The sequence below is a fragment of the Podarcis raffonei genome, chromosome 3 (assembly GCF_027172205.1).
Source record: "Podarcis raffonei isolate rPodRaf1 chromosome 3, rPodRaf1.pri, whole genome shotgun sequence".
Classification (NCBI taxonomy): Eukaryota; Metazoa; Chordata; class Lepidosauria; order Squamata; family Lacertidae; genus Podarcis; species Podarcis raffonei.
Window position 1 is genome coordinate 99,616,812 of NC_070604.1, and position 13,637 is coordinate 99,630,448.

The window sequence follows — 13,637 nt, forward strand, 5'->3', positions numbered from 1 at the left end:
GGTGGGACGCCTAGCCGGCGTCAGGGCTTTGAGGCCTGCTTGCCCTCAACCGGGAGAAGGGACGCGAGCCGCCGAGCTCAAGCTTCCAGACTCGGATCCAAGATCCTCCCCGCGTGTCGGTCGCGGTTCCTACACGTGAAGCCTTAGCGTGACTTTTTCTGCATGTGAGAAGCGTGATGCACGTGTGCTCAAAGGGCTTTGTGCGGCAAGGAACCGCTTTCCAATATACAGGAGTCGTGCCGCCTGTGGGACCGCCCTTGGGCATCCGTCAGTCATCGCGGGACGGCTTGTACGTGTGAAATCGGACACTGCAGAACAAACTCCGGAAAAGGGAGTTTTCACGTCGCTTGACACGCCAGCAGCTCCACGTTTGGCTTTGCTTTAAGCAACTAGCAAAGGATTGGTTGTTGAACCTTTATCAGGGTCCCAATATATGGCACGCTTTCAGGTTTTCAGGCTCCCCTCAAGGCAAGCGTGCGCCTCCCTATGCAGGGAAACTGGCCTATGATGCATTCAAGGCATACTGTTTTGAATTTCTAGCTAAGGCGTTGGACTTTTTCATATACTGGCGTAGCATAATCTGCATCAGGGATTGGGAACATTTTCGAGTTGGAGGGCTGTATTCCCTCTGGTGTGGGGTGAGAGGCAGAAGTGGGCAGAGCGATTAATGTATTTCTGTGCACACTTTTGTATACCTCTTCTCCAAGCAGGCAGAAGGCGTCAGAATTCAAAGACACATCTCAGGCAGGCGAAAACGCTCAAGGAAGGTGCAAAACAGAGCTGGTGAGATCTGTGTGGCCTGGGGGTGTCACATATGTCTCCCAAGACTGAGGTTTCCCGTTCCAGTTCTACAAGCGATGAAATATCAGAGCCATTCACCCAACCACCCCATGGGTATAATTTGTTGTGTGATTGATGCATATTCATGTATTGCATCTGTTGCCTTTACAACCCATGTGAACATACTCTTACATGTCATTAGAAAGGGCTAAATGTAGGTGAGACGTACATATATACTTGGCTCACTGCCACACACCGCTGCATCTAAATATCACACTGACTGTAGGTTAGTGTGTCAGATTAAGCTTGGGGAGACCCAGGTTCAAATCCACATTTAGCCTATTTTGTGGCTTTGAGCAAGTCACTGTCTCACATGATACCTGAGGATAAAATTGTGGGTGTGCAGGAAGATAACCACACACCATCTTGAGCTAAGAGGAAATGCAGGATAGTTGAATGTCAAGTTCATTTTCTCTGTCTCATTTTCCCATTCTTAAATTCAGTTCTCTGGATTTTCACATCAGTTTGCAATGTTTTCTTTCATTCTTAAAAAAAGTAAGTTCTCATGAAAATTTAGCATTTTTGTGCAATTTTTTTCTAAAACACAAATCTGGGCATGCACTTTTACACACACATTTGGCAAAACAATTTCCCCTTATGCAATGTATTTTTGTATGCTATTTTCACTAATACATACATTTTTATCCAAACATGGAATTTGCACCTGTTACTTGACTGGAAAGCTATTTTTGTACAGCTTACTGCATTGCAAAATTTATTAAAAGAGCGAATTTTGAAGGATGGCTGGTGTTTGGCTCCTGTATTGTTTTGGAAAGTGTGAATTGTTTTGTTTCACCTTTAAATGCAAGCTAAATCGAATTTCTCCCTCATACCTAGAAGCACATAAGCAGGGCCAGCCCACCCAGGAGGTGGGATGAAGCAGCTGCCTCAGGCAGCAGAAGCCCTTGAGGTGGCGCCCTGCTCTGGCAACTTGTTTGGCTTATTCCTCCCTGCCCACCACAGAAATATAAGGGGCTTCTGGAGCTTGTTTGTCTCCAGGAAAGGCAAAGGGTTGCAACTGAGGAGGTGGGACCGAGCGGGTGACACCATAAGCTACATGAGAATATAGGGCAATACTTCTATTAGGACCACCCATCAGTTAAATAAGGTGGGTGTGGGGATGTAAGAAAAAGCTGTGAATAGTGTAGTTGTTTCCCGAGTCTGCAGCTTCTCACAGTATAGAAGACGTTTTGCAGGTACAAATTAGTTAGACTATCAAGGTGGAAGACATTGTAAGGTGCATCCAATGCTATCGGGACAAAAAAACAAACAAACCCCAAGTCAATGCTTCCCCATGTTTGAGAATATAAAATTCAGAAGTTACTGGAGTCTGTCCAAAGTCATAATCAGAACACACATGACTTTGCCCTAGGGAGACGGAGAACAAAAAAAAAGAGCAATGTGATAGCTTTTATATACAGTGGTGCCCCGCAAGATGAATGCCTCACAAGACGAAAAACCCGCTAGACGAAAGGGTTTTCCGTTTTTCGATGCGCTTTGCAAGACAAATTTCCCTATGGGCTTGCTTCGCAAGACGAAAACGTCTTGCGAGTCTTGCGATTTTTTTCGCTTTCCCCCCCGTTTTCTAAGCCACTAAGCCGCTAATAGCGCTAATCCGCTAAGCCGCTAATAGGGTTGCTTCGCAAGACGAAAAAACCGCTAGACGAAGAGACTCGCGGAACGGATTATTTTCGGCTTGCGAGGCACCACTGTACAGTGGTACCTCGGGTTACATACGCTTCAGGTTACATATGCTTCAGGTTACAGACTCCGCTAACCCAGAAATATTGCTTCAGGTTAAGAACTTTGCTTCAGGATGAGAACAGAAATTGTGTTCCGGCGGTGCGGCAGCAGCAGGAGGCTCCATTAGCTAAAGTGGTGCTTCAGGTTAAGAACAGTTTTGGGTTAAGTACGGACCTCCGAAACGAATTAAGTACTTAACCTGAGGTACCACTGTACTAGGGAATATTTATATATTAGGGAATATTTAGGTGGTGCGTAATATAAAAAATCAATTGGAACCAAATTTTGTAGTATTATGTACAGACCATCTGTAGGTCTCTAAAAGACAGGGTATAGGCTCATGAGGCAAATTTGCATAAATGTGCATATGTTAATGATGGAGAAAATAATAATTTCATAAAACACCATAATCTTGACGATTCCATTTTCTTTTGAGTTTATGGCCTAGCTAAACTGAAAAGACCTGTGCTATGTAATTAATGTTCCAAAACACTGAAAATAATAAATGGTTAGAATCTATGGTGTCCGCTGTGTGCATGAAAAGAGAATCAGCTAGGCATGACAATTGTGATTAATCTTGAATTGTTTTGTAGACAGATGAAAGGAGATAGTTGGAGACATTCAATGAATAGGAAAATTAGTCAAAGTCTTAATAGAGAAAGACACTGAAAAATGGTTACATGTAATCACATGATATTATAATGAGGGCTGATCTGAAGATCCAAATGATTTTAATTGGTTTTAGGATTATGACATTGGGTTGCAGCTATTAACATTGCTGTGATCCCTTGACTGGTGAATAGAAATCGTGTGTAATCTGGAAGTTTGCTTTGAAAGTGGCTCTTTACAGCCTTATTTTTGCAGAGGATAGCTGCACAAATTGCCTCCAGCCTTCGCACTCCTTAGTTGTGTGGGTGGTTTGTGGCACAAATCAGAGCTCTGGGCCTCTTTGGTGCATGTATACCGGCTGGTGCTACAATGTTAATTAGGGGAAGTGTTGAGATGCAACTCGGCTTGCTAAGGGGGTTGCATGAGGTTAAAGCAGAGAAGGAAACTTTCAAGATTCCTAAACCGTCTCACTGTCCTTTGACCTCTGTGCTGACCTTTTCTCTAATGTTACATGGTTATTCTCAAGTTGTGGCTCTTGCTTCCTGGCTTCCTTCTTTTCAGACCCTCTTGTAGAGAGGAAATCTTTGGAAGTACTGTACCTGTACCGTACTTTTCTGTCTATAAGACTAGGGTTTTTTGGTTTTTTTAACTTTAAAATAAGGTTAAAAATCTGGGGGCGTCTTATACACAGATAGTGCATACGCCCATTTTCTAAATTTGGGCTCCCCAAAAGTAGGGGGCGTCTTATACATGGGGGCGTCTTACACACAGAAAAATACGGTACCTCTGCTAAGTGCAAACAGCTAGTATGGCTCCCTTTCATCTCTATCTCAGCTAGCTAGAACTAGGAGCTCTTTTCTACCCAAGTATGTACAGTATTTCCTACAATAAACTTAGTGTCTTGTTTTTCCGTACCAAGTTTCCCTGTGTGATTGCAACCAAGGTAAGCCTGCTCTCCTTCAAGTCAGCTTCCAAGTTGTGTGCTAACTCTGCAAAGTAATTCAAGATTAATGCTGCTCCTCCAGTCCCCAGTGTTCATGTACCAGGGGCAGAGTCAGCATCATTAGGGCAGAAAGTGACACTACATGCACACCAAACCAGTGTGTATCTCTGCTTAGAGTGGCTTCCACCTAACAGTCATATATGCTGCCCCAGTGGCCCCAGCCGCCTGGCAGGGGAGGTGGTGGCATCCTAGCATTTATCCCACCATATTGGGAACTGGCACTGGGCCTGATTACCTAACGGTGGGATACCTGACGGCCTTCCAAACTGAAGTCACATTTGCAGGTGGGGGAAAATCGTCTTCGTTTTCTGTATCCCAATATCTTAAACTGTAAGATATTGCGTACTTCCTTCAAACTCCCCAAAGGCTCCTCTATGAAGCAGAAAGCTTCTGTTAACGAGACCGTCAGTGAGATTATTCCCTTGCTAGGCTAAATATGTGCCTGATCTGTTACTACAGAGGAAAGCCAAGTCCAACCAAGCAATTAGGCAGTTTTTCCTTGATAGACGTTTTTGAGTTTAAAGCCTACTAGGAAAAGCAGAAGCAAAGTAATAGAAACGTCTGAAGAAGGTTTATTTTAATTATTCTGTATTCCACTCGCACATTTATATATTTATAAATTGCATTTAAATTGTAAAATATCATGGCAGCGTTCAGACTAAAACTGCAGTATTACAAGAAAAATGTCCATTGTTACATAATGTTACATTCATGGCTGCACAGTTACGGTATTAAATATGATACTCCTTAGTAATATTTAATGGAAACATTTAAGCATAAATGTTCAAGGTAGAAAAGATACAGCCAAGTGCTTACAAAAATCAATAGGTGATCTATAGAAGTTCACTTAATATTACTCACCAGAGGAGTGATTAAGAGGAGGAACTGAGAAAATGCTATAAGATCAAACTCTCAGAAGATTAAGAAACTTAAAGAAAGGGGATAGTTTGAATTAAGATACACACACACACAAAGTGTGGAGAAAAATATAGTAGCTCAAAATTGTGATAATTGTGGTGAATGTTATAGCTTTAGGTCAAAAGTCTCCGAACCCAGTGCCCTCCACATGCTTTGGATTACAATTTCGATTAGCTCCAGACCAATATGTGTGTCACTGTGGCCAGATCTGACATCTCCAGAAAAGAACACAGTTGGCCAGCTTTCCACAATTGGCCCAAAACATTGCTTTTTGCTACCAAAACATGGGTATCCAGGTTTAGGATTGAATCTAGGAGTACCCTGCTGAACTCTGAACTTGGGTTTTTAAGGGGAATGCAACCACATCCAAGACACATCAATCTCTTCTGCCTTGTCTGGGCTTCAGGTTGTTTGCTCTCAAAGAGTTCAATCCTATAACAATATTATGTCTGATGCACAATAATGGCCTAAAAGGAAAACAATGAGTTCTTTTTTGAGAATAACTTTTATTTGATTTTACAAGTGTAAAGTTATAACAATACCAAATAAACATCAACATTTCGAGATTCCTCTGAATCTCTAGACTTCTCTCCATTCCCTCCTTGGGTGTTATTGTCAACGTTTTCAACTGTATATTATTTCATAGTCCATATTTTAAATCTGTCCATATTGTCCATAATACTTGTTACATTACAAGTCCTGCTAATGTATTCATCTGCTTACAGTGGTCTCCTAAATAAATTGTAAATTTTCCCCATTCTTTCTTGGAAGTTTTTGTCTTCCTGGTTCCTGAGCTTTCCAGGCAGCTTTGCCATTTCGGCAAAGTCCATCCGCTTAGTTTGCCATTCCTATCTGGTAGGTACACTTTCTTCTTTCCATCGCTGGGCTAGAAGCATCTGTGCAGCTGTTGTCGCATACATAAAAAGTCTTTTCTCTCCTTTGGAATTTCAGTACCTATAATTCCTAATAAACAAGCTTATGGTTTTTCAACAAAAGTTATTTTAAATATTTTTTTCAGTTCATTATATATCATCTCCCAGAAAGCTTTTATTACCTCACACGACCACCACATATGATAAAAGGTACCTTCTTTCTCTTTACATTTCCAGCAGGTATTTCTACTTGTTCTATACATTTTTGCTAACTTACTAGGAGTCAAATACCACTGGTACATCATTTTCATATAATTTTCTTTCAGCGTACAATGTGCCGTAAATTTCAAATCTGTTTTCTATAACTTCTCCCAATCTGCACTCTGAATCTTTAATCCGTTGCCCAGTGTATCATTACAGATTTAACCTGTTCATCTTTTGTATGCCTTTCCAAGAGCAATCTACACATTTTCAAGTAATTTAACATTATTTCCCAACAAACCTTTTTGGAATCTTGATATCTCATAACTAAAACATTTCTTCTTATCTGTCTTAAAAATATCATTTAACTGGTATATCATTTAATTAGTATATTTAATTTAATTAAAAATATTATTTAAAAGGAAAACAATGACTGAGTCCCCCCTGCCCCGCCCCCATTCTACAAAATCTGTGTCAGGCTGCCTGAAGATGATTCCTGCTCACCAAAGGTGAATAGTCAACTGGCAACTAGAACAGTACAACTGTGTCACTTTGGAGCAAAGCTCTTGGCTAAAGTGAGTTGGACAAAGGCCACGCGCAATCCATTTAAAGCACTCTTATACCACTTTGATACTATTTCCCCAAATAAATCCTGGGAACTGTAGTTTGTTAAGGGTGTTGAGGGTTGTTGGGAGACCACACACAGAGCTACAATTCCCAGCCCAATTAGCAAATGACAGTTCCCCAGCATTTTTTGTGGGAAGCTACGACTGTTAACTTGAGAGTTCCATGGACTGCAAGAAGATCAAACCTCTCCATTCTGAAGGAAATCAGCCCTGAGTGCTCACTGGAAGGACAGATCCTGAAGCTGAGGCTCCAATACTTTGGCCACCTCATGAGAAGAGAAGACTCCCTGGAAAAGACCCTGATGTTGGGAAAGATGGAGGGCACAAGGAGAAGGGGATGACAGAGGATGAGATGGTTGGACAGCGTTTTCGAAGCTACCAGCATGAGTTTGACCAAACTGCGGGAGGCAGTGGAAGACAGAAGTGCCTGGCGTGCTCTGGTCCATGGGGCCACGAAGAGTCGGACACGACTAAACAACAGACTAAACTAAACAACAGACTAAACTAAACAGACTAAACAACAACAACTGTTAAAGTGGTCTAAGGGTGCTTTAAACTGGAGAGCCTTAGGCTCAATTCTTGGTCTTCCGCAGAGCTTACTGGTTTATTTATTTCATTTATATACTTAAAAAAACCACAACATTTAAGGCAATTGCCAATATAAAAACAATTTCAAATCCAATGCAGATGCTGACTGGGATAAAAAGCGTCACTTTGAAGGCCCAGTCACCATCACAGCCTAGCCAACTTTGCAGGATTGTTGTGTGGATAAAATGGGGGGGGGGGAGGTGCCAAAATAAAATAATTTTGTGTCCTGTCATACAGGCTACACACAATCCTAACTTTCACTAGCTGGCTTTAAAGTCTTTTAAGATAAGGAAGAAGTGCTAGTACAGCGGTACCTCGGGTTACATATGCTTCAGGTTACAGACGCTTCAGGTTACAGACTCCACTAACCCAGAAATAGTACCTCGGGTTAAGAACTTTGCTTCATGATGAGAACAGAAATCGTGTGGTGGCGGCGCGGCGACAGCAGGAGGCCCCATTAGCTAAAGTGGTGCTTCAGGTTAAGAACAGTTTCAGGTTAAGTACGGACCTCCGGAATGAATTAAGTATTTAACCTGAGGTACCACTGTACTTAGGGACGTGGGTGGTGCTGTGGGTTAAACCACAGAGCCTAGGACTTGCCGATCAGAAGGTTGGCAGTTCGAATCCCTGAGACAGGGTGAGCTCCCATTGCTCAGTCCCAGCTCCTGCCAACCTAGCAGTTCGAAAGCACGTCAAAGTGCAAGTAGAGAAATAGGTACCGCTCCGACGGGAAGGTAAACGGCGTTTCTGTGTGCTGTTTTGGTTTGCCAGAAGCGGCTTAGTCATGCTGGCCACATGACCCGGAAGCTGTCTGTGGACAAAAGCTGGCTCCCTCGGCCAATAAAGCGAGATGAGCGCCGCAACCCCAGAATTGGTCACGACTGGACCTAATGGTCAGGGGATCCTTTACCTTTACCTTTACCACTGTACTAGGTTTGGTAATAAGTGTATCCTCTGCAGAAACGTTGCCATGTATCTTCACCTCTGAGGAGTGCTCCAATTCAGGGCTCCGCCAGCCCGCTAGCAATGTACCACTCCGGGGTGGTCCATTCTGTTCCACCTCCACCCACCCTGTTTCCCTACTTTTCTGTACCGATAAGGCACAAAACATTCTGCGGCCATTGAGCATCCTGAGTCCTCTTAGGTCTGTATTATGTCTCATTGTTTCGCTTGTTTGTTGGTAGAGGGTTTTTTTTTTTGTTCTTCTAAAAACCAAACATGCTGAGCTGTCTCCCAGGGCCCTATTTTGGCTACGTAGCAATGGGTACTTACTATTTGAATTCACTACCAGAGGGGCTGATTTCTTTCATGTTAAAGTGGCTATTCTAGGTAGGTTTCAAAGCATTGCCATTCACCCTGAGTTAAGGAGTGGGCCAGATCTAAACTCCTTCCATACAGCAGGGGAAAATGAGGCACCACGAGGGAGATGCTGCTGGTGTCTGAATGGTCAGGGGACTTTTTAAATTGTTAATTTTGGGGTGGTGGTGGTGCCATTGGGGCCCTTAGAATTACAGAATTGTGGAATTGGAAGGGATCCCCATGTTAGAATTCCTGCTCCATGATTGCAGTCATGGGATTGTTGTCTATCACATGACAGCATACGTTTTGACTCCACAGAGTGGGAAGTGACAGAGACAGGATGTTTGTGTTACTGTGCTCCATGAAGTGGGACTATTGTCCTTTGTTCCTTTTCTCTTTGCTGTCTGATGCTAGAGAGAGAGGGAGCCATGTTGCAGTGCTCCGTGTGTGTTTATATGTAAATAAAATAGATTAGCCAAAATGCTGAGTTGCACAAACTCTGCGGATCCCTAAGTGTGCCAGTGTCGGTTGGCATTGATCGCTGTGATGTTCTGGCAGAAGAAAGCTTTTGAAGCTCCCGAACGATCGACCAGGAGGGAGAGAACATGCCAGTCGGGCATGTGTTTCTGCCAGGGTCCTACTCAAGTGTAGGCTGAACTCCTGACACCCCATGGATTATCTAGTCCAACCCCCTGCAATACGGGAATCTTTTGCCCTACGTGGGGCTGGAACCCAGAACCCTAGGATTAAGAGTCTCATGCTCTGAGCTATCCCAGGTCTTCTGGGATCTTCAAATACTTCAAGGGCTGTCACATGAAAGATGGAGCATGCTTGTTTTCTGCTGCTCTGGAGGACAGGACTCGAACCAATGGCTTCAAGTTACAAGAAAGAAGATTCCAACTAACCAGGAAAAACCTTCTGGCACTAAGAGCTGTTTGAGAGTGGAATGGACTCCCTTGTGAGGTTGTGGCTCAGGCATAGGCAACCTCGGCCCTTCAGATGTTTTGGGACTACAACTCCCATCAAACAGTGGTCAGGGATGCTGGGAATTGTAGTCCCAAAACATCTGGCAGGCCGAGTTTGCCTATGCCTGCTGTGGACTCTCCTTCCTTGCATTTTTCTAAGCAGAGGTCGGGGGGGCCATCTGTCATGGATGCTTTAGCTGAGATTCCTGCATTTCTTGGGGTCCTGACTCTTGGGGTCCCTTCCAACTCTACAATTCTATGCTTCTGGGAAAAGAGAGCGAACTCCCTCGGGCCAGCGCCGTCCACCTGGCAGGGAACCTTGGGAGCGAGCCCAACTGAGGTCAGAGAGACTTCCTTTGGAACAAACCAGAGGTCAGCTCGGGATGCGAATCAATGCAACCCGATCAGCCTGTTCAGGGCAGCTGCTCCAAAGAAGCCATCCTGCCAGCGAGCTCTGCTGGGCGACCGGCCGGCAGAGGGCGCTGCCGGACAAGGTCCGGGCGCGGCGGCTGGGAGGCGGCGGCGAGCGGGGATGCAGCGAGCAAGCGAGCGGGCGGGCGCGGGAGGAGGGAGCCTGAGTGGCTGGGCGCGAGAGAGGAGCTGATGCTGCAAAGCCGCCCGGAGGGGACCATGAGGAGCTCAGAGCGGGAAGAAGAAGACGAAGACGAGCGCGCAGAGGCAAGCGCCTAGCTTCGCCCGGCCGCGGAGCCCGAGCCAGCGCGCCCGACTATGGCTGGGGGAAGGCGAGGGCTGGTGGCTCCCCAGAATACGTTCCTGGAGAACATCGTCAGGAGATCCAACGGTGAGGAGAGACGGAGATCCCGGCGGCGGTGGGACGGGGAGGGAGCTGGGAGGACCACCCTCCCGGGCAGAATGCACGGAGCGCTGCTGGCGGTGCTCGCATGCACGTGTGAATGCGTTCCCGGGGCTGCTCGGTCGGCCCCAATGCGGGACTCGGCGAATCCGGGCTCGACCCGGAGCTCCTCCTGGCTCAGGTGGGGATGCCTTTGGGTGGGAGCCCGGAGAAGTCTGACAGAAGAAAAAGTGGTCCAGATTCCTCCGTGAGGAGGCAGGTTCAGGTGGGGTGGGAGAGGAAACCCCGCAAAGGCTCCTTGGCCCCATGAAATGCCACTGTTTTGGGGGTTGGGGAGGTGTTGTTGCAGGGCCGGTTTAGGGGGATGCTGCTGTTCAGGGCAATAATCAGCAATAATTCTTCCTGCTCCCGAGCTCTTGGGATGATGTCCTAATGTAGACTCCTTGCAGAGTGTGTGTGTGTGTGTGTGTGTGTGTGTGTGTGCAGGGTGTGTGTGTGTTGGGGAGAGAATGCTCCTCCGTTCCTTTTCCTGGGGGAGTCCTTTCTCTTTCTCTCGCCTCTCCACTCCCCCGCCTCGCTTGCTCAGGGGCTCTCCCCTCCCTTGTTACTGAGGTTTTTGGTGCTATGCAGACCTGGGAGTCTCTCTTTGCGGAGGCTGTAGTGAGATCCTCAGCTAGAGCGAGCCAGAGGCACTTGGATCTAAATGGGCTTCTTTCCAGACTTCACCTCCCTGCAGGTGGAAGCCGACAGGGAGAACCTGTCTAAAATAACAGCCACACACTTTAAAAGTGCAGCAGGAATGGGGGGACGGGGACGAAACCCTGATGCATATCTCTATGTAGTTGTCGAACGGGTGTGATTTCTACATTTGTTTTGTTTCTTTTTAAAATGGGCTGATACTTCCATAGGGTGGGGGGGGGGTAAAGAGAGAGGTTTTTAGGCTAGAATGCTCTTGAAGGTGAATTCTGACAGTTTAGACTGACTAATATCAATCTCTGGCTGGCTCCCCTCCTATCATTCAAATAAGCCACTGTTACACAAGAAGAATCTTGCAGGTCATTATAATCCGGATTGCTGAATCTGGTGCCCAGTGAGAAGTCACATTTGTTTGTTCAGGAGAAGATACTGTTTGGGGGAAGTTGTTGAAATGCTAAAGTATGGCTAAAGGGAATTTTGAAATAGTTCTGGTTGAAAGATCAGCAGCATTGGGCTTGAGGTCATTTATTGTTATTATTGTATTTCGTTATTTATTTATTTTTAATTAAAACCCCAATTGCATGTTTGTACTCCCTAACAAACAGCCTCCACTTGGTAAACAGAGCAGGAAAATTGAGGTGGGAAGGACCTTAGTCTCTGATTTGTGTGTGTGTGGCTTGTCCCTGCCTTATAATTCTCAGGCTAACAGGATGACCCACGAATTTTAAAGCCACATTAGCATTAGTTCCATTGCACTGAACCAATCGAAACAAACATGGTAGCAGCTCGAACCCATATAGGGTTAGACGCGCCTGTCTCTGTATAGGTCTGGATTTATTTATTTTATGAAGTGGATCTCTCTTCCACCTTTCTGTTGGCACAAGAGTTCTGGAGGGCTGCTCATTGCAAGTCTGCTGCCTCGCCAGGTTTGTGGTGTGTGAATGCAAAGGAGAGCAGGGATCCTCTCCTTTGAACAGTTACACAGAAGAGAAAATTGCAGCAGATTCAGCTGCTGCCACCCCTACATGACAAGCTGTCCAAATTCCCCTCTTCCGTTCAAAGACAAATTGCTGGGAACGGGATGGAAAACAATGCTGTCAATATCACAACACCGTTATCCAAATCTGTGGTGCAACCCCACTTGGAATACTATGTGCGTTCTGGGCACCGCACCTTAGAAAAAGGATGTCATTGAGCAGGAGAAGGTTCAGAAAACCAAAATGATCAAGGACTGGGTAAACTCCCCTGTGGAAAAAGGTTACAACGTTTGAGTCTTTTCCATTTACAAAGAGAGAGAGAGAGAGATTGGCAATGGGGATATGAGAGCGGTGTATACAATTATGTATAGTGTGTGGAAAGTGAATAGAGGTAAGTTTCTCTCCCGCCCCCCCCCCATCTCATATTTCCAGAACCGAGGGATGTGCTAAATGGTGAGAGATGCAGGACAAGCAAAACCAAGTTCTTAGTCTATGGGAATCACTTCCACAAGATGCAGATGGCTTTAAAAGAGGATTAGAAAATTCATGGGGGATGAAGCTATCCATGGCTATATGATACCTCCAGAATCAGATACACCATGTCTCTGAATACTGAAGAGGCCAAAATATCAGCTAGACAGGGCTCTCGCATGTTGTGATTCTGGGCTTCCCAGATACACCTGGTTGGCTGCTGTAGGGAAGAGTATTATGCACCAGGTAGGCCTTTGCTCTGATCCAGCAGTGCCCTTAGGTTCAGGCACCTTTTCCTCCTCTCCCAAAGGCTCATTCCAGTGTTATGTGTTTGCAAAATTACGGCCCAGTTCCTTCCTCTCAGTTTGATTAATTGCAGCTACTTGAACAAATAAGAGCTATTGGCACAAGTATTGATGAGCGAGACGCAGGGCTGGAATCCAAATGGGGAAGGCACACTGCCTCTAAAGATGCGGGGCGGGGGGGGGGGGATTCAGCTACACAATGATAAGGCAGATATACAACTTTAATAACTTCCAGAAACACTTTGCTGTTTTAAAAGGGTTGCACTGTAGAGGAAATCACCTTTTGATTGTTCTCCATGCAAACCACGATCACTGATGCGTCACTTCAAAATGTAAATTAGTCCCCTCCAGCCCCAATCCATCATTAAAAGTGAAAGGTTTTACTTGGGAGGAGAGGAGAAATATCACTTGTTATTAACTCAGAAATGGCCAGTGGTTTCTTTTCCTCAAATTATTTCACTGTTGTCAGATGAATACGCCATTCAATCAGACCAACTTAGAAAAAAAACCCTCCAACTTCCTAGCGCCTGCCTTCATGTTTGAATAATATTATCATTAAAATGTCATTTTGAAGAAAGCGCTGTGTGGAAATTGACATGTCCTTGACTTTCCTTTTCCTTCCCCCAATAAGAGGCCTGATGCAAAACCCATTGCCTTTAATCAAAGTTCATCAATGGCTGCCACAAAGTTCCTAAAACAGACTCTCATGG

At 45.2% G+C, this 13,637-nt stretch overlaps 1 protein-coding gene across 2 annotated transcripts in view; it reads left to right on the forward strand.

Moving 5' to 3' along the window:
* The first annotated feature begins 10,217 nt into the window (after positions 1-10,217).
* Positions 10,218-13,637, forward strand: part of KCNH1 (potassium voltage-gated channel subfamily H member 1) — a 228,598-nt gene continuing 225,178 nt past the window's right edge. For both annotated transcript variants that reach the window (XM_053383261.1, XM_053383262.1), the window contains exon 1: positions 10,218-10,466. In XM_053383261.1, the coding sequence (XP_053239236.1) occupies positions 10,394-10,466 (73 nt within the window). In that variant the 5' untranslated portion in view covers positions 10,218-10,393. The remainder of the gene's footprint in view (positions 10,467-13,637) is intronic.